The 27218-nt window shown below is 50.3% G+C and overlaps 1 protein-coding gene across 1 annotated transcript; it reads left to right on the top strand.

Moving 5' to 3' along the window:
- Positions 1–627: 627 nt before the first annotated feature.
- KLRG2 (killer cell lectin like receptor G2) lies at positions 628–27203 on the top strand. Its single transcript, XM_070788227.1, has 5 exons — positions 628–1552; positions 6679–6780; positions 7466–7611; positions 15971–16074; positions 16557–27203. Exons 1-5 carry the CDS (start codon positions 742–744, stop codon positions 16675–16677), a joined length of 1284 nt encoding a protein of 427 aa, XP_070644328.1. The 5' UTR covers positions 628–741; the 3' UTR covers positions 16678–27203.
- Positions 27204–27218: the final 15 nt, after the last annotated feature.

Here is a 27218-nt window from a genome sequence, read left to right as displayed (position 1 = left end):
TAGCACCACCTGGGAATCCTGGGGCACTTGTTGAAAATTGCCCTCTTTATCCCCTTATGAGATTCAGTAGGTCTAGGAGGAGTCCGCCAGGAATCTATATTTTTAAACGGTATTTAGATTACTGGTCCCGGTGAAAATACACATTTTCAAGCTTATTAATCTCTCAGTCTATTGAGTTCGCACAGTGGGAGTCGGGCCTCCAGAGTAGATGTCCCTGCGACTTCTGCCTTGGGGGTGACCTGTCAGGTGTTCCGCTCCTTCCCCCACTACGTTGTCCGGATACTCAGCTCTGCTCCTTTCCACAAGCAGGCCCATTTCCCTTGGACTCGCTGATTTTACTGAGGTCCCAGGATTTCTACAGGCTTGGCCAATCGCTCTCCGCCCAAGCTATAACTCTCAAAAATCAGCACAGTCCAGAGCGCTAGAGGGAGAAACGGTTGGGACCAGGGACAAGAAAGAGAGAAGAGTCTGAGCTCTGGGATGAGTCTGTTCCCAGCTCTGTCTTTCTGAGTAAAACCTCAGAAGGGAGTCTGAAGGGCGTGGCCAACAGAACCCGGGCCGTAGCCCATCCCAGCCGGGCCCTGGTTTGGGAGGAGGAAGTGGGTGTGGAGACAGGGAGGGGTGTGGCTTAACAACTTACGCGACTCCTCTGGACCAATCCCAACCCGGGAGGAGAAGTTAACCCTCTACCTGGGCCCAGGTGCGTCCCGTTCGGCATCTCTACGCTCCTCTGCGCACAGGATGGAGGGTGCCCGGGCGGCGTGGGGGGCGTCGAAGGAAGACCGAGCCGGAGCCGAGTTCGAAATGGATTCCTTGGGAAACCAGGTCCCGGAGCTGGAGCAGCCGCAGGATCCCGCGGAGGAAAGACGCCCTGAGAGTCCTGAGAACAGTTTGAGTCTGGCCCCCGCCAAAGAGGCGGCGGGCGCGGGCCAGGACCTGTCGGGCGGGAAGATGCTGCCTTCGCCTCGCCCCGCGCCCCTGCGATTGCTGCCACCCAGCCTGGGCTATGGCGCCTTCCGCCGCCAGGCGTCGACCGGCCCGGAGCCGCCGTCTCCGGACCCGCCGTCTCCGGACCCCGCCGCGGCCGAGCAGCCCCGGGACGGCGAGACGCCGGAGACCGAGCTGATACCCAAGGCAGCGCCGGGTGAGCCAGCTCCGGGCGCCTGGACCCCGGTGGAACTGCAGGTAGACGTGCGCGTGAAGTCTGTGGGTACGGCCGGCGGCAGCCGCGCGCCCTCGCCGGCGCCCTCCACGCGCTTCCTCACCGTCCCAGTGCCCGAGTCCCCGGGCTTCTCCCGCCACGCCTCCCCCGCGCACACCCTCCTGCGGCGGACCCCGTCCCCGGGAGGTACGTGGGGCCGCGGCACGTCGCCGGCCGCCGCCGGGACTGAGCGCGGCCTCGACGTCGAGGGCTGCGCCAGTCCCGCGGAGGGGCGCGCAGAGTCCTCGGGCTCCCCTATGTGCCGCTGCCGCTGCCGGGAGGACTCCGTGCTCCTGCCCCACGCCGAGCTGGACGGAGACAAGAAGATGTCCCGGATCATAAAGCGCGTAGGTAAGCGCGCGGGCGCCGGGAGCAGCGCTGCCCGGTAGGGGTTGAGCCACTGGGGCGGAGGAACCCCAACCCGGTCCCTCTGGCTTAGAGCCAATAACTTTAAGGTCTACGTAATTATCATTCAAATTGTTGGTAGTAAAAAAATAAAGCCACTATTCTCCCTCCCTGACCCTCTAAGAACTTAAGCGTTCCATCTTAGTGTGCGCAGCATCTTTGAGAAGTAGGGGTGGAAGGATTCCAGGCGCGAGGAAGGCTTTCAGGATCACGTGACGGTGGTGGCGACCGGGTAGAACAGCCTACTCCTGGCTCTGGCTGGCCGACCTCTCTAGGCCCAGGGTTCCTCTTTCCCTCCCATATATCAGGGATCACCTGGCCCCTAACACTCATCCATTCAGCAGCTACTGCGGGGGGACAACAGGCCAGACGGGGCGGGGTGGGGGTGGGGCGTGCCCCGCGGCGTGGGGATTTGCAGGGAAGAAGAAAGATCCTAAATATAAAAATCCTGGACACAGAAGCAGAAGGGAGTGGTTGGTGAACTTGAGGGCATGGGAAAGCTTCCTTCAGCTAAGTCTTGAAAGCTTAAGGAGTTGCGGGTGGTAGCCTCCTCCTAGGTAGAAAGCCAGCGGGAACAGGGACCCTGTGGAGCTAGACACAGACACATTGCTAAAAAGCTTGGCCAGCCGAGAGGAAGGACGGTTCAGCTGGACAGGCTGCAAATCCCGAGGGGCTCTATGCCAGAGGTGGGGAGGTTGTTCTTGGACATGGTAGAGTTCAACGACTCTGATCACTCAGGAACTTGTGCAGAGTTGGGTGGGAGCACACTTTGTGCATGAGAAGTGTAGTCGATTTCTGGAGCTGCTGTAACAAACTGGCACAAACTTAGAGGCTTAAAATGGCACTAATTTATTATCTTGCAGTTCTGTAAGTCTGAAATCTGATGTAGGCTCAGGGGTCTAAAGTCCAGTTATCAACCCCCGTGATCCATTCTGGGGGCTTCAGGAGATGGTTGTTTCCTTGCCTTTTCTGGTTTCTAAGGGTGATCGAGTTCCTTAGCTCATGGTCTGTATATTCAGACCTCTGTATATACAGACATCTGTATATTCAGAACCAATGTCTGCTTGAAGCCTCCCACTGCCATCTTTGACTCTCCTGTCCTTCTGTCCCCCTCTTCCATTTATAAGGACCCTTGTGATTACATTGGACCCACCCAGAAATCCATCTCAAGGTCAGCAGATAGGAAACCGTAATCCCCATGTACCTGTAACCTAACATATTCCCAGGTCCCAGGGGTTAAGATGTGGACGTCTTTGCTGCTGTGCTGTGTGTGCTCAACTTTGTCTGACTTGTTGTCACCCCATGAACTGCAGCCCGCCAGACGCCTCTGTCCATGGAATTTTCCAGGCAAGAATACTGGAGTGGGTTGCCATTCCTCCTCCAGAGGATCTTCCCGACCCAGGGGTCAAAGCTGCATCTTCTGCATTGGCAGGTGGATTCTTTACCAGCATCTTTAAGGGGACGTTATTCTGTCTACCATAATGAATCTATAGCTTTTTATGAGATTAATAATATAAGTTGCTCAGTCATGTCCGACTCTTTATGACCCGATGGACTGTAGCCTTCCAGGCTCCTCTGTCCATGGAATTTTCCAGGCAAGAACCCTGGAGTGGGTTGCCATTCCCTTCTCCATGGGATCTTCCCGACCCAGGGATTGAACCAGGGTCTTCTGTGTTGCAGGCAGATTCTTTACCATCTGAAGGGTGGAGTAACAAGGAAATGACTAAAAAGTGAGCTCTGACAGCACTGTGGAGGAAGGTTGGGACAGGCATGAGGTTGAAGGAAGACAGACCTTAGGAGGTGATAGCAGTTGTTCAACCAGAGATGATGAAGGCCTGATCTGTGGCAGGGGTGGGAGGGAGGGCTCAAGAGGTAGGATTAGTGAGCGAGGCCACTGTGCCCATGAAGATGCGCGAACAGGAGGAGTGGGGATACCCCCCAAGTTGCTGATCTGAGTAGCGGAGTGATGGATTCATTGGGTTATCCTTCCAGAGTGGAGAATGGGGAAAGAGGTGGGGAAGAAATAAGCAGGTGCATTTGGGAGTTCCAGGTAGTGATGTCATTTAAAGGAAGAAGAGTCAGACGTCTCTGGGAGTCCAGTGGTTAAGACTCCAAGCCCGACTACAGGGGTCTCAGGTTCGATCCCTGACCTGGGAACTAAGATCCTGCATGCCATGCATCACCAAAAAACAAAAGGAAGAGGAGCCGGTCACAGACTGGGAAAGAAAAGTATAGGTGGTAGGGAGAGAATCAGGATACAAAGAAGCCGCAAAAGGAGAAAGTTTGAGGAAGATGTGGTCAGCAGTGTCCTGGGGCGAGGCAGACTCAGGGAGTGCTGCCACGTGGGAATAGAGCTCTGGGCATGAGGCAAGGAACCTGGGGGCGTGGGGACGAATTTTGAGGGTAGAGGGGGAAGACAGCTAACAGAAAATACTGCAGGGTGCACACAGACACTGGTGCTTTGGGCTTGCTCTCTGGGAAGTGTGGGATCAAAGAACTGTAAGGTCCCCAGCACCTGGCTGAGGCTTGGTCTGAGGGAGACTGCCTGGATGAGGAACTCTGCGTGTGGTTTCTGCCTGCTATGGCCTTTACCACGAGGGATCAAGCTAGTGACCTTAACAAGAGGGCACTCGAGGGTACAGGCTGGGGGACTTGCCCAGACCCCCAGCACAGTAATGCTGCCACCCCGCTGTTTCATGTCCCCTCCTTATGAACCTGAGAGGGTGGAAGCCACTGTGGAGAGAGTTAGGGGACATCACTGCTTTGTCTCTTCACTGCTTTGGGGGGCAAATGTCCCAGAGGCGCTGGCCCCATGTAAACTGAAAAATCGAAGACTCAGGGAGGGACTTGCCTGGTGGTCCAGTGGCTAAGACTCCGAGCTCCCAATGCAGGGAGCCTGGGTTCAATCCCTGGGATCCCACATGCTGCAACTAAGACCTGGAACAGTCAAATTAATAAATATTAAAAAAAAAAAAAAAAAAAACACAGACTCAGGGAATGTTCTCTATGGCAGCATGCAGACCAGAAGTCACTTTTTGCAGACAGCCTAAAACTGGGGGGACAGCTGGATCCTCAGATGGAGAATATGCCCCCTTAGGTGCTGGTTTAGAGTCACCTCATCTGGTCCCAAGGCTGGTAGGTGTCTCTATTCTGTGCTCCACGGGCTCTTGTGCTGCCCAGCTTAGCATCCCTCTTGTGAGTATCCTCAGGGTTCCCGAGCCCTGCGGGGCATGGCTGGTGACAGCCTACATTTCACCAAATCTCTGACACCTGGCAGTGCTCTGTGAATCAATACTCAATGAATGGCACTAACTTCAGAGTGTGAGCACGTGCCAGGAACGCTTCCTCCCCAGCCCTGTCGGGGCAGGAGAGCCACAGCTGGATCTCAGTGGTTGTCTAACCCGCTGGTGCTGGTGGCATTGTGCTCAGCACGTCAGGGGTAGAGGATAGGAGGAAACAAAGCCCTGCCCCTGCCCTCTGGCAGTCCTTACTCTGGAGAAAACAAAAGGGCCTGGCAGTCTGCAATGGCATGGCGGGGGGAGGTGGGGGACATTCAGAGGAAGAATGTTCTCAGTGTCTGGAGGAAGTGGAGCCGAGAGAGTGGTGTCCAGCATGCTTGAGCTCAGCCAGAGGGACAGAGGCCACCGGCCAAAGTAGACTGACCTGCAGGTCTCTCAGTGGCAGGAGCCCTCTGAGTCCTCTGGCAAGCTTTGTATTTGGAAGTGTGTATTTTAGTTTTTATGATGCCCCTCAGCTGCCCCAGGTGAATAAACTGTGAGTCCCCCCAAACTGGCTCTACCCCAGCTGTGGGATTTGGCTACAGGAGGAAGCAGGTAGTGTTTCAGTTGTGGGTTGGGAAAGGTAGTCAAAATATAGAGAATGACAATGGATGAGCCGTGATGAATAGCAGTACAGGGTGAGACATCAGAGATGTCAATACCAGATACAAAAAGGGAATCAGATGGTGGGTATATACAATGTACGTAGCTTCTTTTTTTTTTTTTAATGGAATTGGTCTTTTCAAAATAATGAAATATTTGCCACAGACTTACTTCTGCTGTTCTAGACTCTGGGAAATATGACTGATTTCTTAAGACCCTCACACCGATTATGTGACATTCCTGACCCACATCCCCAAGATCTGGGTAGGTCCAGGGCCCCCTGCAGCAAGATGTTTTTGCTCTGATTGATTTCACACCGGAGTTGTGGCCGAGGTCCCATCCTGAGTGCTCAGTGACTTCAGATGCGCGTGTCTTTCTGGGTGGAAAGCTGCTTATAACTATCGATGTCTGTGAGCAAGCACTGACTATGTTTTATTCTCCAAGTGTTCCCCTCTGGTCTCCCCAGTTAGTCTGTCTACAGGGTAGGATGTGACCTCTGAACACATTCTATCTCTGAGTCCTTCCTCCCTCCTGGAGTGTCCCCTGTCTTCCTTTCCCCTCCACAGCCTCATTCCAGCCATCTGGTCCCCTGGTCCCTGAGCGGCTGACTGCTCACATTTGTCTAGTGCTCTGCAGCCTGCAAAGCACTCTTTGCCTGATGCTTCATCAGTGGTCTCCAGTGACCTGGAGCGAGAGAGCAGAGGCAGGTGTGAGTCCAACATTAAAATGGGAAAACACCAAGAACACTTGAGGGGCCCTTGGAGTCAGGACTTGAACTTGAATTGGAGGGTCTGTTGAACTTTGAATCTAGCCCTGGGCCCTCTCTCCTGTGGAATTTTATCTCCTGGCATCTTTGCCTGTCCCATTAGCAACCTGAGCGCAGGGACCTTGCCCGCTCCTCGGTGTTGTTGGTGCCTTGCCTCTAGGGCACATCAGGTGCTCCGTTAATGGCTGTTAGCCACTTAACTCTCTCACTTGAAAAGAATCTCGTGTCTCCTAGTTATTTAAGATGTGGAATATCTTCTAGCAGTTTTCTCCCAAATATGAAGTTTGGACCTAAATTGAATGGTGTTATGGGCCAAGGGGGTGGGTGCTGAGGTGGGTGTGATGCTCTTGTAGGATTCAGCATGGTCCTGAATTGTGATGACACCCTAACCTGTGTCTCCTGGTTGTCCCCTCCCCTCCTCCCAGGGCTGCCCATGTACATGAGGTCCCTGCGCTGGGCCCTGGCAGTCATGGCCGTGCTCCTGGCGGTGTTGGCGGTGGCTGTTGTGGCCTTGGCCTCAAAAACAGGTGTGGAACTTCTTCCCCACCCTCACCCCTCTCCTCCCCATCCCCTTTCCTCCCTTTCCTCCCCTGCTCCACCAGCAGGGTGTCTAGTCCTTCCAGCTTCTTTGTGAAATTAGTAAAAGACATCCCTAGTAATCCAGTGGTTAGGATTTAGCCTTCCAACGCAGGGAGTACAGGTTCAGTCCCTGGTTGGGTGGCTAAGCTCCCACCGCGACCAAAAACCCCAAACATGAAACAGAAGTAATATTGTAACAAATACAATAAAGACTTTTAAAAATGGGCCAAATCCAAAAAATCTTTTGAGGAAAAAAAAGAAAAAGACACCCCCCTGGGCAGATGCACAAAGATAGGGGGCTCAGTGAGCAAAGGTAAGGGATTAGAGCCCCTTCCGGATGGATGATGGATGAAGCTTGTGCTTAAGCCTTCCGGGACCTGCCCCGCCCCGCCGCCCCCGCTCCTGCCCCAGCCGGTGCTCGCCCCGCCCCCGCCCCCCCCCCCCCCCCCCCGTGCTCGCCCCGCCCCCCCCGGCCCGTGCTCGCCCCGCCCCCCGTGCTCGTTTCCCTCTCCCCTTCCAGGCTCGCCAGCTCCATGTCTCCGCACCTGCCCCCTGATATTTGAACATCCATACCAACCCTGAGCTCTGTACAGTTTACCCTGTGCTCACCTCCGGTCTCCCTCTGTGCTGCAGGGATCAGATGCCGACCATGCCCCCAGGGCTGGATGTGGTCCGAGGGGCAGTGCTACTACCTCGTTGCCGAAGCCGAGGCCTGGGAGACCAGCCAGGCTTTCTGCTCAGCCCACCAGGCTACCCTACCCCTGCTGAGACACACCCAGGTGAGAAGTGGGTAGGTGGGCAGGGGAGGGGCATGAAAAGTACTGAAAGGAAGTATACTAATGGTTATCACTGGAGCCACAAGTGATAATTTTTCTTCTTTCCAGCTTTTTGGAATGTTCTAGGTGTTCCACAAATAGTGTGCTCTAGAAGTAGGGGGAAATGGTAGAGGAATGGTAGCCCAAGAGATCAGAATATAATGGTTCCTGCCAGACCCAGCCTGGCTGGGTCTGCAAAGTGAAGGCCAGTGAGAACTTGCTGGGTCCCTAGAGAGTGCCTGGAGCTGATGGAGGGTGGAGGGTGAACTGGGCAAGGACTTAGCAGCCCATCTCCTGAGACCCACTCAGCGCAGCAAGTGTCATCAGAAAACTGGTGAAGCAAAAGGTCCCTGCTCTCTGGCCTCACATCAGACAGGTTTGGTCCACAATGACTTTGGATATCACCTGAACAAATGACCTCCCGGTGACTGGGGTCCTCCAAGAGGGGAGATGGGCTGAACTATCCCAATTGCAAATGGATCTTAAATTCTTTTAAAACTTAGCACATAGGATCAATCATTTGTGACACAAGTATATATAATCAGAAAATATATCACAAAGTTTCAATAAGCTTTTTTCAAAAAGGAACTTCCAAAATGCCCTTTGCAAAAAGACCAAAGTGAAGACTTGGGTCTCAAGCAGTTAAAATCCTGAATATCATGGTTGTGGAGTTCTAGAATTGTCCCGAGTTCTGGATGAGGGCCAGAAGCTGCAGGAGGCACCGAGGCGGAGGTGGGAAAGAGCAGCTGAGGACAGGCCGGCGGCTGGCAGAGGGGCTGGGCTGGTTGGCAAAGGCTGGGCTCACGAGTTGGGAGGCACAGACTCATGGGACATGCCAAAGTGCCAGTAGCACACACAGCCCAATGATACACACAGCTCCTCTTCCTCAAGAGTTTAAGAGGAAAGGAGAAAGTTTCAGTGCTTCCCAGGTGGCACTAGTGGTAAAGAACCTGCCTGCCAATGCAGGAGACACAAGATTCACAGGTTCGATCCCTGGGTCAGGAAGATCCCCTGGAGGAGGGCATGGCAACCCACTCCAGTATTCTTGCCTGGAGAATCCCATGGACAGGGGAGCCTGGCAGGCTACAGTCCACAGGTTTCAAAGAGACACAACTGAGGCAACTTAGCTTGCACACATGTGCCATCAATCATTAGATTCACTAGCCACTGGTTTAAGATCAGCTGGGTTTCCCAGGGGTGAGGAAATTCAGTTCAGTTCAGTTCAGTTGCTCAGTCATGTCCAACTCTTGGCGACCCCATGAACCGCAGTATGCCAGGCCTCTCTGTCCATCACCAACTCCTGGAGTCCACCCAAACCCATGTCCATTGAGTCAGTGATGCCATCCAACCATCTAATCCTCTGTCATCCCCTTCTCCTCCTTCCCTCAATCTTTCCCAGCATCAGGGTCTTTCCCAATGAGTCAGCTCTTTGCATCAGGTGGCCAAATTATTGGAGTTTCAGCTTCAACATCAGTCCTTCCAATGAACACCCAGGACTGATCTCCTTTAGGATGGACTGGTTGGATCTCCTTGCAGTCCAAGGGACTCTCAAGAGTCTTCTCCAACACCACAGTTCAAAAGCATCAATTCTTCTGTGCTCAGCTTTCTTTATAGTCTAACTCTCACATCCATACATGACCACTGGAAAAAACCATACCCTTGACTAGATGGACCTTTGTTGACAAAGTAATGTCTTTGCTTTGTAATACACTGTCTAGGTTGGTCATAACTTTCCTTCCAAGGAGTAAGCGTCTTTTAATTTCATGGCTGCAGTTACCATCTGCAGTGATTTTGGAGCCCAGAAAAATAAAGTCAGCCACTGTTTCCCCATCTATTTGCCATGAAGTGATGGGACTGGATGCCATGATCTTAGTTTCCTGAATGGGGAAGGAAGAAGATTCTTGAAATGTACACATCGACTGTAAGCCACATCTTGAGTGCAGAAAGATGAAAACACAAATAGATATCATAGGATTCAGCTTAAAACATTTAAACATTAAAACATTTAAATATTAACACAGAAATGTTTGAAGGCAAAAAGTAGAATGGTGGTTGCCGGGGGAGGGGGAAATCAGAGTTGCTTCATGGGTGCAAGGTTTCAGTTGGGGAAGATGAAAAAGTTCTGGAGATGAAGGGGGGCGGTGATGGTCATAAAGCAGTGAGTGAACCTAAAGCCTCTGAGCCACACACTTAAAAATGGTAAATTTTATATGTATATTTTACCACAGTTTTTAAAGAAGAAATGTATGAAAGCATGGTAAGTAGTTTACCTTAATTTTAAGATGTAGAGCATAAGCTTTCAGGTAATATCAGGATCACATCCCCCACCCCCACATTGGTAGCAAAACTGGAGACATACCGGCTACACACAGTGGAGGCCCAGTGTCAGCGCCGCCCTTACAGAGCTTTCCTTTGAGCTGTAAATTACTCTTAAGTTTCTGTACTTCGTTGCTCAGTCGTGTCCGACTCTCTGTGACCCCATGAACTGTAGCCTGCCAGGCTCCTCTGTCCATGGGGATTCTCCAGGCAACAATACTAGAGTGGGTTGCCATGCCCTCCTCCAGGGGATCTTCCCGACCCAGGAACCGAACCCAGGTCTCCTGAATGGCAGGCTGATTCTTTATCATCTGAGCCACCAGGGAAGCCCCCCAAATTTCTAGAATTTACTTTTATCTCTGCTGTTGCTGCTGCTAAGTCGCTTCAGTCGTGTCCAACTCTGTGAGACCCCTTAGATAGCAGCCCACCAGGCTTCACCGTCCCTGGGATTCTCCAGGCAAGAACACTGGAGTGGGTTGCCATTTCCTTCTCCAATGCATGAAAGTGAAGTGAGAATGAAGTCACTCAGTTGTGTCCAACTCTTTGTGACCCCATGGACTGCAGCCTACCAGGCTTCTCCGTCCATGGGATTTTCTAGGCAAGAGTACTGGAGTGGGTTGCCATTGCCTTCTCTTAAACTTTTATCTCTAAACAGTGCTTTTCCCACGTCACAGTTTTCGCTAACAATGGGAACAGGTTAGTGGAGTCTGAGCTGCAAGGAATGGAATGGGTGGAGCTGGGTGGGGAAGGCCCAGGGAGAGAGCCTGATGGCCTAGGGCTGACAGAGAAGGGCAGGATCACCTTGGCAAACATCAGATGAGGTCTTGTATGTTGGAATGAGACACGAAGCTTTACACTCCACCCAGCAGACTGGAGACTCCTCATTTAATGAGTGTATACTACACGCCCTTGGCTTTGTGGACATGATCTCAGGCCTCATTGCAAACATCTCCCCCACTTTAGTTCAGTTCAGTTCAGTCACTCAGTCGTGTCTGACTCTTTGTGACCCCATGAATCGCAGCACGCCAGGCCTCCCTGACCATCACCAACTCCCGGAGTTCACTCAGACTCACGTCCATCGAGTCAGTGATGCCATGCAGCCATCTAATCCTCTGTCATCCCCTTCTCCTGCCTTCAATCTTTCCCAGCATCAGAGTCTTTTCCAATGAGTCAACTCTTCGCATGAGGTGGTCAAAGTACTGGAGTTACAGCTTTAGCATCATGCCTTCCAAAGAAAACCCAGGGCTGATCTCCTTCAGAATGGACTGGTTGGATCTCCTTGCAGTCCAAGGGACTCTCAAGAGTCTTCTCCAACACCACAGTTCAAAAGCATCAATTCTTTAGCGCTCGGCCTTCTTCACAGTCCAACTCTCACATCCATACATGACCACTGGAAAAACCATAGCCTTGACTAGACGGACCTTTGTTGGCAAAGTAATGTCTCTGCTTTTGAGTATGCTATCTAGGTTGGTCATGACTTTCCTTCCAAGGAGTAAGTGTCTTTTAATTTCATGGCTGCAGTCACCATCTGCAGTGATTTTGGAGCCCAGAAAAATAAAGTCTGACACTGTTTCCACTGTTTCTCCATCTATTTCCCATGAAGTGCTGGGACTGGATGCCATGATCTTCGTTTTCTGAATGTTGAACTTTAAGCCAACTTTTTCACTCTCCACTTTCACTTTCATCAAGAGGTTTTTTAGTTCCTCTTCACTTTCTGCCATAAGGGTAGTGTTACCTGCATATCTGAGGTTATTGATATTTCTCCCGGCAATCTTAATTCCATCTTGTGCTTTTTCCAGTCCAGCGTTTCTCATGATGTACTCTGCATATAAGTTAAATAAGCAGGGTGACAATATACAGCCTTGACATACTCCTTTTCCTATTTGGAATCAGTCTGTTGTTCCATGTCCAGTTCTAACTGTTGTTTCCTGACCTGCGTACAGATTTCTCAAGAGGCAGATCAGGTGGTCTGGTATTCCCACCTCTTTCAGAATTTCCCACAGTTTATTGTGATCCACACAGTCAAAGGCTTTGGCATAGTCAATAAAGCAGAAATAGATGTTTTTCTGGAACTCTCTTGCTTTTTCCATGATCCAGCAGATGTGGGCAATTTGATCTCTGGTTCCTCTGCCTTTTCTAAAACCAGCTTGAACATCAGGAAGTTCACGGTTCACATATTGCTGAAGCCTGGCTTGGCAAATTTGGCCTTGGAATATGGAATGAGGCAGGGAAAAGACTAATAGAGTTTTGCCAAGAAAATGCACTGGTCATAACAAACACCCTCTTCCAACAACACAAGAGAAGACTCTATACATGGACATCACCAGATGGTCAACACCGAAATCAGATTGATTATATTCTTTGCAGCCAAAGATGGAGAAGCTCTATACAGTCAGCAAAAACAAGACCAGGAGCTGACTGTGGCTCAGACCATGAACTCCTTATTGCCAAATTCAGACTGAAATTGAAGAAAGTAGGGAAAACCACTAGACCATTCAGGTATGACCTAAATCAAATCCCTTATGATTATACAGTGGAAGTGAGAAATAGATTTAAGGGCCTAGATCTGATAGAGTGCCTGATGAACTATGGAATGAGGTTCGTGACATTGTACAGGAGACAGGGATCAAGACCATCCCCATGGAAAAGAAACGCAAAAAAGCAAAATGGCTGTCTGGGGAGGCCTCACAAATAGCTGTGAAATTTCAGAAGAGAAGTGAAAAGCAAAGGAGAAAAGGAAAGGTATAAGCATCTCAATGCAGAGTTCCAAAGAATAGCAAGAAGAGATAAGAAAACCTTCAGCGGTCAATGCAAAGAAATAGAGGAAAACAACAGAATGGGAAAGACTAGAGATCTCTTCAAGAAAATTAGAGATACCAAGGGAACATTTCATGCAAAGATGGGCTCGATAAAGGACAAAAATGGTATGGACCTAACAGAAGCAGAAGATATTAAGAAGAGATGGCAAGAATACACAGAAGAACTGTACAAAAAAGATCTTCACGACCCAGACAATCACGATGGTGTGATCACTGACCTAGAGCCAGACATCCTGGAATGTGAAGTCAAGTGGGCCTTAGAAAGCATCACTATGAACAAAGCTAGTGGAGGTGATGGAATTCCAGTTGAGCTATTTCAAATCCTGAAAGATAATGCTATGAAAGTGCTGCACTCAATATGCCAGCAAATTTGGAAAACCCAGCAGTGGCCACAGGACTGGAAAAGGTCAGTTTTCATTCCAATCCCAAAGAAAGGCGATGCCAAAGAATGGTCAAACTACCACACAATTGCACTCATCCCCCATTTTACAGAGGATAATACTGAAGCTCTGAAAAGTCAGGGAACTTGCCTAAGGTCACGTAACTTGCAAGTCACAGAACCAGAATTTGAGTAAGGGGTGGCCAGGCCCCATAGCGCTGCTCTGCAGTGATAGCTTCCTTCTCAGCACTGGAAGAAGCTCTAAGATCTGGTGATTAGGCAGTGACTGTTTCCAGGAGGCCGGGGCTGGGCAGCAGGAGGCCCGTCTGCTGCAGCCACAGTTGCAAGATGCTCAGGGCTGGCCTGCCCTCTGACTCAAAGCTAGCCCAGGTTCCTTCTCATCCCCTCCAAAGCTCCCTCCAGCCCTGCCCCTGGGCCCCAGCCTGTGGAGTCCAGCCAGAGAGCAAATAAAATGCCTAGGAATGGCTGTGTGCCTTGTGCAGTCTGGTCTTCTGGTCTTTGGGGTTTCAAAAGGGGTAAGGCTGTCACCCCTCAGTCTGGAAGTTCTTTTAGGTTCTTCTCCCAGCTGATGTTCCTGAAAGGGGTGGTGGGGATGGGTCTGCACCAACAGCTCTGGGTGCAGGGCTGGCCTCACAGCTCGTGTGTTACCTGTGGTCCTTGCTGGTTATTGGCAGGGACATGTGGGTTGGGGGGTGCATTTTGTTGGGCTGGTCTGCTGTGTGCTGGGCTCTCACGGTCAGTGATCAATAGGGCAGGCCCCCAGTCCTCACCAAGTTCACTGATGCAGAAAACTGACAAGGTCAGTGTCTCATACCACGCTCCAAACTATGAAGGTTGTAGTGATCCAGGGGAGGGGTTCCGTGCAGTGTCCCTAGTCACCTTTAAACTGAGACCCAAAGGACAGATAGTGTCATCAAGGGGGCAGGCATCATTCTGTGCTTCCTTTCTGTGGGTTTTATTTTTTGGGGCCACACTGCACAGCCTGTTGGATCTTAGTTCCCCTACCAGGGCTGGAACCTGCACCCTCTGCAGTGAAAGTGCAGAGTCTTAACCATAGGTCCTCCAGGGAAGTCCCTGTGCTTGCTTCCTAATCCCCAGGGTCAAACATAGAACTTTTGTCTCTGTCATCCTGAACACTGGTAGAGAGGAACTAAGTCTATGTCAGACGTATGCCAGGCCACTTCCTGTCATCACTAATGTGCGTGCTGCCATGTGTGAGCGCCATGGGCTTGCTGGCATGGTTTGCTTTTTTCCACTTGGCATGATTTCATATTTACATTTTTCTTGCCTAACTGTGTCTTTGGTGTGCCTGTCATCTTTAAGAGCACTGTAATTTTCCATCATGTTGATATCCCATAATTTGCCTAGTTATTTCCTGACTGCTGAGCATTTGGGTGGTTTCCATTTTATCTTTATAAATAGCAGCAGGAAATTTTGAGAACGTTCATTTTCTCTTTCTGTTCTTGGATTTCTTCCCTAAAGTGGAATTACCCATCTGAGCAATAGGAACCATGATACCGCTCTTGTGACATAGCACAGCTTATGTTCTGGAAAGACTGGGCTGGTATGGACAGCTGCCCCGCCCTTCCCCTTCCAGTTCCCTACACCAGGGCTTAGGATATGGAAACATGTTTTTTCGAGTTGAAGATTTTTTTTAAATTGGAGGATTATTGCTTTACAATGTTGTGTTGGTTTCTGCCATACTACAACGTGAGTCAGCCATAAATATACATATATCCCCTCCCCCTTGAGCCTCTTTCCCACTCTCCCGCCGTCAACATTTTTAAACACGGGTTTTTTTTGCTTTAATTCATTGCTAAAAACATAGCATTGAGGACAAGTATTTAAAAGAAAAAAGCATCTCCAACAGCTCCCTGCACATCCTTGTTTTGGTTTTGTTGTTCCTCATGTGTCTGTGTCCAGGGGTGTACACATTTTTTTCCATTCTTATAATCAGGCCACAACTTTAATTCAGCTTTTTCATGGACTCTAACCCCTCACATACTATAACTTTTCCCCATGTTGCCCCATGGATTTCATACTCACCCTTATTTTTAATGGTCTTTCTTTAAAACATCTTTTATTATTACTATTATTGATTTTGGCTGCACTGGGTCTTCATTGCGGAACACAAGCTCTGGAGTGTGAGGGCTCTGTAGTTGCGGTTCTCAAGACTTAGTTGCTCCTTGGCATGTGAGATCTTAGTTCCCCAACCAGGGATTGAACCCTTGTCCCCCCACATTGGAAGGTTCTTACCCACTTCACCCCAGGGAAGTCCCCTTTAGTGGTCTTAACAATACTTCCCCAGTGGATGTAATGTAGTTTATTATTCTTGCTGGCAACTGTGGTGGTGACCATCTGTTCCCTGACCACCTCTGCAGCCTCCCGCCCAGTGAGGCTGCTTGCTGTCTGTCACCTGGATTTCTCCGTAGGCTCCCAGCTTTCCCCACGCCTTTCACCATCTTCTCAGAGCTTCCTCGTTTCTCTGTCTGCTCAGTACCCATCATGCATTGCTTGTGGGGATGGAGGATCACATCCGTTACCCCCTTGAAGGCCGAGAGGGGATCGCCCCATTTCTGGTCCCCAGCCCTGAGCACAGTGCCTGTCAACCAGCAAGCATCCAAGACAGCTTCCCACTTCCTGGCGTTTGGGGAGAAATGAGTCACGTCTCTGGCTTGGGGAGCTGGGAACTTGTGGAAGCCGGGGTGGGGGGATCGGACGGGGATGGAAGCCCAGGTGAGCCGTCCCAGTGACGTGAGAAGAATGACCCACTGCTTTCCTCCCTCAGGATTTCCTGAGCAGACACCCGGTCACCAAGTACTCCTGGGTGGGAGCCCGACGAGGCCCCCAGGGCTGGCACTGGATCGATGGGACCCCCCTGCCACCCCAGCTGTGAGTGACCGTGGCTGGCCCCTCTGTCCCGTTTGCTAGTACTGGCCCCCCTGTGTGACCAGTGTGACATCACAGCAGCACCAGAAGGACCCTGAAGCCTTCCCCTTCACCTGTCCCCAAGTTGAGTCCTCTCCCACCCCCCTCCCCTTCTCCATCCCCCTCCTAGGATGGGTATTTCAGTTTCACTTGGTCCCCATCATGCCATCCCTTGTTTGGGTCCCCCACGCATTTGCCCAAGAAGGACTGTCACCCTCTTCTCTGGATAAGGGGTGTGCCTCTCAGAGAGGTTTGGTGGTTTGCCCAGGGCCACCCAGCTGACACCTGGGGCGAGGGGGAGGGGGTGCGGCCTCCTGGCTCCTGCCCCAGGGCTTTCCCCGACCCCGGGCTCCAGGCGGCGATCCCAGCAGTACACAGGCAGCGGCCGCACAGGCCAGGAGGGCCCGTCCTCCTGAAGGCCTCTCTGTCCTCTCACCCTTCCCCAGGCTCCCAGAGGAAGACCAGGACCAGCCAGATCTCGAGTGCGGGTGCCTGGAGGGAGGCAAGCTGGTGGCTTCGGACTGTGCCTCCCCCAGACCCTGGGTCTGTGCCAAGGGCACCAAGTGACTTAGGTTTCTGCCAGCCCTGAGTCTGCTGGGGGATTGTGGCTCCCCGGGGAGGCCAGGTTGAGAGCTGGGGCAGCCTCCTCCCTGGACCGGGGTGCCCAGGTCTCCCCGCTTGGTGCTTAACAGTCCTGCCTCAGCAAACCAGGGAGCATGTCCTGGGACAGGAAGATGGGGTCCACGGGAGAGGAGAGCCACCGTGGCCCCGAAGCTGATCCCCCCACTGGATCTCCAGCTGCTGAAGTGCATTTGCTGTGACCTTGTGTGTGTGTGTTTTTTTTTAAAGCATTCTAAGCCTGTTTCTCCCTCGTTAAACTGGCCATTCCCCATTCTCACATACCTGCTGCCTCACAGGTGCATGCCCTTTCCGAGAGGAACAGAGAGGACTCACAGGTGATCCCAGCCTGGGTTCTTGAGCCTACAGAGGGAGGCTCCTATTTCATGCCTGGGATTTGGCAGCAATGACGCCATTGCTATAAGGACCCTTTCCAGGTGGTCAGATGCACCCACACACCCACAGCATGTGGAGGACGGGGCAGGAGAAAGGGCCGCCTCGGAGGAGAGAGGAAGCAGGTCCCATCCCTGCTCTGGGAGCAGGCAGAGAGTAAGGTTCTTTGTGCAGACCAGCATCGGTGGGTTGCTGGTGGGGCGTCCGCCCAGCTGATGCCAGAGGCTGAGGATGTGGCGAGGACAGAGCCATCCAGGCAAGGGGAACCAAGGGAGCACCCCCTCTTGGTTGATGAAGCTGCTGCAAAGCTTGGGGTCTGAGTGAGAAAAAGCAATCAGAAATGTGGGGAGGCGCGAGGCAGCCCTGCCTCTCACAGTTGTGGGAACACAGCCTGGAGATGCTCCCCAGTTGAGGTTCAGTGAGGGTCTTCGGGTTGAAGGGCATGGCAGCAAAGTGGGGGGAAGGGAGAGTGTGTGCACGCGCATGCACACAGGCTCATTCAGTTGTGTCTGGCTCTCTGAGGCCCCATGGACTATAGCCCACCAGGCTCCTCTGTCCATGGGATTCTCCAGGCAAGAACACTGGGGTGAGGGGTGCCATTTCCTCCTCCAGGGGGATCTTCCCAACCCAGAGGTTGAACCCACGTCTCTTGCACCTCCTGCCTTGGTAGGCAGATTCTATACCACGAGCACCACCTGGGAGGCCCTTCCAGGCTGGAGAGGCTCCTCCAAAGGAAAGAGACTGCCTGCCCTGCTTATGGTGCCGATCAGGTGCAAACCAGCCTTCCTCTAAGGCAGGCCCGGTGCCCGCACTCCTCAGGGAAAGCTCTACTGGTCGAGTTTAACTGTACAGAGTGTGTGGCTGCCTGGGAGAAAGGGGTGGAGAGCCATGAGAACACACATGATGATCAGTAAAAATCTTAGAAACACGCTGGTGTTTCTCATGACTTCCTTCCAACTACAAATTAGTCCAGAGCTTGATGACGTGTCCTAGTTTAACTATCATCAGAGCCCTTCTTGGCAAACATTCTGGCGTTGTCAGGCTGGTTTCATGTCAGTTTCTGGGTCACCACCGGCTTGGGGCCTTCTGGGCTCAGTGCCACTTAGGATCACCTGTGGTGCTTAAAGGACCCAGGTGCCCAGGGTGGGTGGTGTGGTGCTGCGGTGTAGAAACCTGAGAGTTTCTCAGCTTCAGTGGGTAAGTTGCTGCTGCTGCTGCTAAGTCGCTTCAGTCATGTGTCTCTGTGCGACCCCGTAGACGGCAGCCCACCCGGCTCTGCCATCCCTGGGATTCTCCAGGCAAGAACACTGGAGTCGGTTGCCATTTCCTTCTCCATTGTGTGAAAGTGAAAAGTGAAAGTGAAGTCGCTCAGTCGTGACCCCATGGACTGCAGCCCACCAGGCTCCTCCATCCATGGGATTTTCCAGGCAAGAGTACTGGAATGGGGTGCCATTGCCTTCTCCGTCAGTGGGTAAGGAAGGTGAGTAAATGAGTGAAGTTTGATCTACCAAAGTAGGAAGCTCCTAGTTACTGTCCAAAGTTGGCAAACCAAGGAATAGCAGTGTACACTTATTATTTAGAATTATGGAGAAAGTACTAGAAGAAATGGGCTTCCCTGGTGGCTCAGCTGGTAAAGAATCTGCCTGCAATGCGGGACCTGGGTTCAGTCCTGGGGTTGGGAAAATCCCCTGGAGAAGGGAAAGGCTACCCACTCCAGTATTCTGGCCTGGAGAATTCCATGGACTATACAGTCCATGGGGTCACAGTCAGAGAGGACTGAGTGACTTTCACTTCACTAGATGAAATGGCAAAAATCATTTCAGATGGTCACCTTAAAACTATTTGATGGTGACAGTACTTGTCTTGAGGCAAGGCAGTATTAACTGGACAGAGGTACCAGTGAGTATTTGAGGATGCTGGAATGGTCTGGATCTTGATCTGGGTGAGGTTAGGTGGATACACGTGTAAAAATTCATCAAGCTGTACACTTAAGGTTAAAAAGCTTAAATGTCTAAGGAACAGGAGTGAGATTACAAGGGGACTGATGTTTGTTCTTTTTTTAAAACATACATCCTTTAGTACTATTAAAACCATATTCAGTTCAAAAAAAAAAATACTGTTTGGGACTTCCCTGTAAGTCTAGGAGTTAAGACTCCCAGCTTCCCCTTCGAGGGGTCAGGTTTGATCTCTGGTTAGAGAACTAAGATCCCTCCTGCTGTACCATGCAGCCAAGAAATAAAATAATTAATTAAAAAACCTGTATTTGTGTACTACTTCGATAAAAAGAGAAAGTGAAATGCTTTAAAGGTCCTAAAGAGACTGATGTGCAGCCTGGCTTGAGAACTACTCGTTTTAGAAAGGGTTCCTGTGACTGGAATGCCTTTTCTTACAACCTGTAATTATCTCTTACATCAAGATACGTTTTCACAACTTTCAGCCTCACCTCACCTTCAGAGCGTGTGTTTCCCTTTCTACTAAATGGAAGCTGGAAAAGTTACACAGCAGGTTGGTCTGCATGGAATTCCTCTTGAGTAGTTTCTCTAGGCTCTTTTCCCACCAGGCACTGCCAACTGCTATTGTTTGAAAACCACACTAGTAACACTGCCACTGGCACCCACTTGTTTCTCGGAGCTTTGGAGAACAGCCTCTGACACAGGCTGGCCTAGCAGGTCACAGCGGCCTCTGCGGTAGAGCTCAGAGGCCACCTCGCTTGTGGAAGTCACCAGAGTGCAGCACACACAACTCATCCTGAGATGGGCAGGGGGTGGGTACCGACCCCCAAGTCAGGTTTTTAACCAGCTTTCCTGGTGAGACACACTGTCTAAGAGTCCATATTGTCACCAGGAAAAGCATATTTTTGCAAAGAAGAAAATAACCTCATCTCAAGAGTACCTTTTGGGACTACCCTGGGTGGTCCAGTGGTTAAGAATCCACTGCAGGGAGCATGGGCTCGATCCCCGGTCAAGGAACTAAGATCCCACAGGCTTCATGGTATGGCCAAAAATGAAAAATCAAGAGGGTACCTTCTGAAGACTGTAGGCACCCAAACCACTGCCAGTCAAGTCATGGAGTAGTTCCAGGAAGTTCCCTCCTGTCCGTTTGTGGTCAGTGCTCTTTCTCCTGACCTCCAGCCCCAGGCAAACTGCTTGTTCTGGGATTTCACATGAACTGTACATTATGTACTGTGTGCTTCTTTAGCAACAGCATGAGCTTTTAAGGACATGTTCAGGTTGCCACCTTTACTGATAGGAGTTCCTTTCTTTGTAGGGATGTCAGAATCTGTTTATCATCTCTCTAGTTGGTTGTCTCTAGTTTACGGCCATTATAAATACAATGCTATGGACATTCAAATGTAAGTCTGTGTGTGGAAGGAAGCTGTCAATTTTCTTGAATATCTAGGAGTAGGGTTACTGGGTTGTATGGTACGGGTGTGTGTTCAGGCAAAGGAATCATTGGGGATACTGGGCTTCTCCCTATAAGCTCCAACCTCCTACCGCCACCGTGGAGCAGCCGTGTGGTCTGGCAGTGATGCCAGTTTGCAGGTGGAGGTGAGCAGCGATAACCTGGGAGGCACCTGATACATCTAAGCCTAACGTTCGTCGTGTGGTCCCAGCCCTCTGGCCAGTGTTTGGTTCAGGAGTCCAGACCGAAGTCAATTAGGGATGTCACTAACTCTGTCCACTTTGCTTGGTTTCCAAATGGGAACTTGACTCAATTGGGCCATAGACCTAAGCAAAGATGGCCTTGCTCTTTACAGACACAGGAGCAATGGTTTTGAAATGGTACGTGATGATTGATCAAATCCATTTCACCTGTCTCCACTAATCAAGGACACTTCGGTGTTCTCTCAAGCAGCAGGTAGCCTGAACAGTGTCTGCCTGGGTTATTTTCCGGGACCTTGGAGCCTCAGCTAAGCTGGTTAAGGCTGGATGGAACCACCCACCCTCCACCTCCCCCAGCATGAGTGGGTGCCCGCTCCCACAACCTCCTTGTAGCTTCATTGCACCTGTGCACAGGAAGATTCCTGCACCTCTTTCCTGTCTCCTCTCCCCATCCCTCATCAGCTCTGCCTCTTCGTCGTCCTGTATATACACTGAGCCCCTCCCTTTCTGGGAGGCAGATTCGAGATCTGAGATCTGTTATCCCATCTCCTCTTTTGGCTGGAATATACCCATTCTTTGTCCCCAAACTCGGCATCTCAGTGTTTGGCTCTCTGTGCAATGCGGCAGGACAAAGCTGAGTTGGTAACACATTGAGTTGGTAACACATCTGTGGAGCCTGGTAGGAGGGGAAGCCCAGGTGGACTTTATGCTTGTTGGCCCTTGGTTGGAACTGAGAGCCCACGGATGGGTCCAAGCAGCTGCCTGGTCCGTTTGTTCCAGGACCTCCCCTGAATCTCCCCTGCCAGGTGCCACCGACATTTCATTTCACAGAAGCTAGTTTGGAAGATGTCTTGTGGGTGAGTAACCGCATCAAAGAAATCCAGCAGTGCTTAAACCATCCGATAACCCTGACCAGGTCATGGGCTGGGGGCCCATCTACCTGGAAGGATTCTGGCAGACAATACAAAAGTCACAGCTGCTGAGGTACCCTCTACCTGCGTTGGAGGCCAAGGGTTTTTGGTTGCTGATCTTGTTTGGGTCTTGTCTCTGTCCATCTTCATCTTATTGTTTCAGTTGTTCAGAATCGCCTGTTGGGGGGACTTCCCTGACGGCTCAGTGGTAAAGAATCTGCCTGCCAATGCAGGGGACACAGGTTCGAGCCCTGGCCTGGGAGGATCCTACATGCCATGGAGCAATTAAGCCTGAGCACCCCACAGCCTGCGCTCCGCAACTGGAGAAGTCACCGCAATGAGAAGCCCGTGAACCACAACATACAGTAGCTCCCGCTCTCTGCAACTAGAGAAAACCCGTGTGTGCAGCAATGAAGACCCAGCCCAGCCAAAAATAAGTAAATAATAAAAGAATTGACACTTGGGGATTGAGCTTGGTAATGGCAGCAAGGACCCTTAGAAAGACTTCATTACTGAGACCACCTGGAAGCAAAGCCCCTTCAAAACGGGAAGTACTCAGTTCCCCCTTGCAGCCCTCTAGACTGCATTTTCCAAAATTGGGAGACTTTCAGGTATGAATCCATGGAAAAGAAAGTGATGGTAATTTTTGGTAACAGAGCATGACCACAATATCCTGTAGATTCCTGAGCAAAATGGCCTGTAAATGGATCCTGCATTTACAATATCCCTCTGCAACTGGATTTACTTTGTAAATGGGAAGAAAAATGGGATGAAGTACCTTAGGTACAGTGACTGAATCAGAATAAACCTGTGCAAAGACGTCAGGTCATGGTCCAACAGGAAGGGAAGGCAGAGAAACCTGTTTTGCTTAATCCTAACGGAAAGGGGGATTGCTGTTCACCCTACCCAAGGCGGCTGCTGCTCTTTCCCCTGAGCACAGCCTCAGGCTTGGGGCCCTCCGGTCTCTGAGGGGCCCACAGGAGTGATCTCGCCCTTCTCATACCTGTCACTTGACTGGGCCAGGGAGCTATGCAAACTCAGGTGGGGCAGCGTCCAACAAGGCAAGTCCCCACTGGGGATGTGAATGCTGAGACCGGGCAGCTGATGGGGATGATCTGGGTCCAGTCTCACTTTCAACTTCAGGTTTAATTGGAAGAACAATATGCCAACTTATAGAGATGAAGCAGAGAGAATGGAAGAATTCTTTTCTCGTCAAAGAAAAAAAAAACATTTTTTTTTTTTTTAAACTCCAAATCCGACCTGGGCAGATGTTCAGAATTTCATTCAATACCCTTCTCATTTCAGAAGATCGCAGAATGGTGCTGGATAAAACTCGTGAGGAGGCAGTTATGTAGCCCTGACAAGCCGGTGTGGGAGGCTGTGAGCATGGCTATGTCAACAGCAGATGATAAGTGGGATGTGAATGCTGGGGATAGGCCAAAAGTTGAGACTGATTCAAAGAGGGATGCGCAAATGAAGAAGTTTTAAAAGTACAAGAGATAAACAGAACCCAAATGAGGGTCTTTCAGAATTTCTAGCAAAGGTCTTCAAAGCTAAGAGGCATTATACAGATACAGACCCTGAGGCCCCAGAACTTAAAGGTGGTTAATAAAACTTATTGGTCAGAGTGCCCCCCCGCCCCCCACCTTCTACCATACACAAAAAATGGAAGGTGCTCTTGGAATGACTATGTCTTAAACTGTTGAGATTGCCTGCAGTTTCTAATGGCAGGGCAGGCTCAGAAGAGAACAAGAGAATGAAACAGGCCACTCTGTCTTCACAGAGGGAAGAGCTGGACCAGGGTGAAGACCCTACAAGGCACTTGGCAAAAGGTAGGAGGCCCCAGGCTTCTATGTGAATGGGGCAATCAATAGTGAGACCTCTGGGACTTCCCTGGCGATCCAGTGGTTAAGACTCCACACTTCTACTGCAGGGGGTGTGGGCTTGATTCTTGGTCAGAGAACTAAGATCCTATATGCCACATAGCACAACCGAAAAAAAAAAAGACACCCCCCACCACCACTGTGCATATTTCAAACAGGAGGGACCCCAGAAAAGATTGTGCCATTCTAAGGAAGACTCTGGAAGAAGATAGTAAGACAAGTGGCACATCAGATGGCTGAGATAGCTGAGAATGATAGAGACCAAGGAACCCAAGGGCTCCCCTAAGTCCTGCCAAGTCCATCAATTTCCAGCATATAGAACCTCACAGGACTAGGACAGTAATAAATCAATTTTTGGACTTTCTGATCAATATGGGGGCCACTTACTCTGTTTCAAATATCTAGCTTTGAGACTACGTTCATAACTAAGGTGTCTGGAGAAATGTTGAAAAGCCTGGTCTCCAGTCTCTAGACCGTCAGATGGGGAAGATTCATGTGACGCAGCTACGATTTTAAGTCACATAGCTTGTGGGATCTTTATTCCCCAACCTGGGATTGAACCAGGGCCCTTGTCAGTGAAAGTGCCAAGGATCTAACTGGTGCCTGGACTAGTGCCTCCCCGAAGCAGCTATGTGCTCTGTGGCACGTGAATATTCCCAGACCAGGAATTGATCCGGTGTCCCCTGTATTGGCAGGCATAAGTTCCCCAGGAAACTCTTAGAGGAGGAGATAATGAACCTCTGCCCTGAAATCTTAGAAGGGTAAACATCTAGAAGACCAGTGCCATCCTTGCTGGACTAGACCTTCTGATGAACACAATGGGAAAAAGAGACCCTGCTGCAGAAGGGAAACAAACCTTGCCCAAGGTCATCCAAACCTTGTCTGGTTCCATAGCCCTGACACTGACTTCTCTGAATGGGCAAGGGAGTCCCTAGCAGATCTTAAGTTGCTTTCCAGAAAGAAGCTGTGAGAAAGAAACTAAGCTGAACAAGACTGCTGCAGTGCTGGCTTTGGTTAAAATTCTTCAGAAGGTAAGTTACTTTAGTAACTTGTTAGGTTACCAGAATGACTGTTCTTTTGACCTCCCAGGCTTGGAAGAACAATGATTAGGATTTCTCAGACTCTGGCAAAAGCAGGGACTCTCTCTAGCTGTTGGACATGTTACTCCAAACCTTTTTATATATTTGATCATGCTGACCCCTTAGTTATGCTGGTCAGCAATTTTCCACCACCTCTACCTTCACAGACACTTAGGAAAAGAGCCCTCAGATGTTAAGGTCGGGTTGGACTAATCAACCCAATTTCCAGTCCCCCGGAAGCTGGAACTTGGTCCTCTCCTTGTGTCCTCAAATAACCCTGGGTGTCCTTCCCCTTTAAGAGTCCACTTGGTCAGAATATTGTAGCAATCATACTTAATCTTCCCTGCCCATGTCCCTTCCATATTTAGCATCTAAGTGTTTCAGCTAAACTGGTTAACAACTGAGGCACTTTAGGTCAAAGTAAGCCACTGACCCCTGACTTGATGTGTGAAGTTTATCAATATGTCTCGCACTTACATTCTGTGTGCTTTACCCTCCCCTCCCCACCAAGGTACATCTTTTTGATGACCAACTTTGGCCTATAAATGTTGTGACAGCTGGCACATAGGTGCCGTTTGCTTATTGGGGTCAAAATGTTAACTTGAAATCAGGAGTAAGAGTATTTTCAAATGAGTGCTAACAGCTTCATTACTAAGTCCTTGTTAGGTCTACACACCCCTTACCAGCAAAAAGTATTCAGACTGGGCACTGCCATTCCTTCCTCAAGACTGAGGAACAAGGGACTTTCTCAATGGATGAGTGGTTAAGAAAATGCATATCCACTGTAGGAGAATCGAGTTTGATCCTTATTCAGGGAACTAAGCTCCCATAGCCATGTGGTACAGTCAAAAAACTAAATTTTTAACACTTAAATAAAAGATTGAAGAATGATCCAAAGATGCAGTGGGCTGAAATGGTGCATGAGGATTAGTCAAATCTGCTTTACCTGCCTCACTGCTCACGGTTAACATCTGTATGTTTCCCAAGAGGCCAGGAGCCTGAACACTAAGATGGCTGGCTGGGCTCCTTCCCAGGCACTTGGGAGTCTCAACCGCACCTGGTGCAAGTGAACTGGTTAAGGCTGGCGAGGACCACCCCCCAACCCACCTCCAGCGGAGCACGCTCAGACACCTGCCTGGTGACCTTTCCAACCTGCAGAGGCCTGTAGCTGAGTTCCACTAGCGCAGAATGACCCCTGCACGTTTTCCAATCACCTTTCCCCGTGCACCCCACACCTCCGCTTCTTTTTATTGAAGTACTGCTGATTTACAATGTTGTGTTAATTACTGCTGTATAGCAAAGTGATCTGGTTATACACACACATTTAATACTTTTCCATTATGGTTTATCATAGGGTACTGAATGCAGTTCTCTGTGCTATACAATAGGGCTTTGTTCATAAAAGCTTACAGGGAATTCCCTGGCAGTCCAGTGGTTAAGACTCCACGCTACCACTGCAGGGGGCCTGGGTCTGGTCCCTGGTCGCTGAGTTAAGACCCCAAGAGTCATCCAGTGCAGCCAAAAAACCCCAAAAAACCCCAAGCAACCAAACAAAAACCAAACCTTCACACCAACCTTCTACTCCATCTGTCTTGATCTTTTATGGTTCCATATGAATTTTAGGACTGTTCTAGTTCTGTGAGAAACGTCATGGGTAATTTGACAGAACACTGAACCTGCAGAATGCTTTGTGTAGAATGGGTATTTTAACAATGTCAATTCTTCCAAGGCAAGGCATGCTGCCCTGCTTCATAACTCATCATCCAATCAATACTCTGACACCTTTGGGGTGGCCAGTTTAAGATCTGTTCTCCCATCTCCTCACTCAGCTGACTTGCCAAGAAACCCTCTTTTGCCTTAAACCTTGGCATGTCAGCGTTTTGGTTCCGTGTGTCAGGCAAGATGAAGCTGGTTTGGGAACAGTTCATCTGGGTTATCTGGTGCTACCCTGAGAATGGAGCTGTCACATGGAACTCAAGCAGCTGAGTTTTGAGTGATCTCCTTGTATAAGGCTGCTGGAGCTGGGTCTTCTGTTACAAGCAGTCAGCAGTACCCAGGTACAGGAGTGACCCTAGCAGCTTCTCCCAGAGCAGTATCAGCAGATTCAGGTGTGGGTGCTTCCTACAAGGCTTCCCTTGGCTGAATCCTCGACCGATAGCCCAGTTCTGCGAGTCTGAATGCCTTACTTGCAGCCTGAACCCTGTTATGCTGTCGGTTTGGTTTGACCCTTGGTGTATTTCTAGACCCCAAACCTCTGACATCCTGGTCTCTGCTGATACCTGGAAAACATGAAGGCCCACCTTGAAGTTCAGAACAGTCCTGCTCACCTGTGGCCCCAGCACTACTCACTCCACTGGCAGTCCCCTGCCTGGCCCTCCAAGTCAGCCTCTGCCACCAAACCTCTGTTCTCAGCCCTCTCCTGCCTTCCCTACCTCTGCTGAAGGTGAGACCTTATTTTCATTTTCAAATTACAACGGCTAAAGAAAAAACAGAACAACTTTGTATTGCCTTATTTATACCGGGGAAAATCTGAATACCAGTAATTGAGGTATAATGAATAATGGATGTTAACAGCTTCTTTTTGGATAGGAAAAACAGACAAGAACTTTCTTCCCCCAGAAT

Source organism: Bos indicus, chromosome 4 (genome assembly GCF_029378745.1).
Source record: "Bos indicus isolate NIAB-ARS_2022 breed Sahiwal x Tharparkar chromosome 4, NIAB-ARS_B.indTharparkar_mat_pri_1.0, whole genome shotgun sequence".
NCBI lineage: Eukaryota > Metazoa > Chordata > Mammalia > Artiodactyla > Bovidae > Bos > Bos indicus.
Note: the sequence above shows the minus strand (reverse complement) of the source record. Positions and strands in the feature narration are given on the sequence as shown.

What these genes read in the sequence shown, in the direction of transcription:
- KLRG2 (XM_070788227.1), top strand. Translation starts at nt 742, where the DNA reads ATGGAGGGTGCCCGGGCGGCGTGGGGGGCGTCGAAGGAAGACCGAGCC. An exon ending in GGCCTTGGCCTCAAAAACAG is followed by an intron (nt 6,781 to 7,465) that starts GTGTGGAACTTC and finishes TCTGTGCTGCAG; the next exon opens with GGATCAGATGCCGACCATGC. An exon ending in ACCCCCCTGCCACCCCAGCT is followed by an intron (nt 16,075 to 16,556) that starts GTGAGTGACCGT and finishes ACCCTTCCCCAG; the next exon opens with GCTCCCAGAGGAAGACCAGG.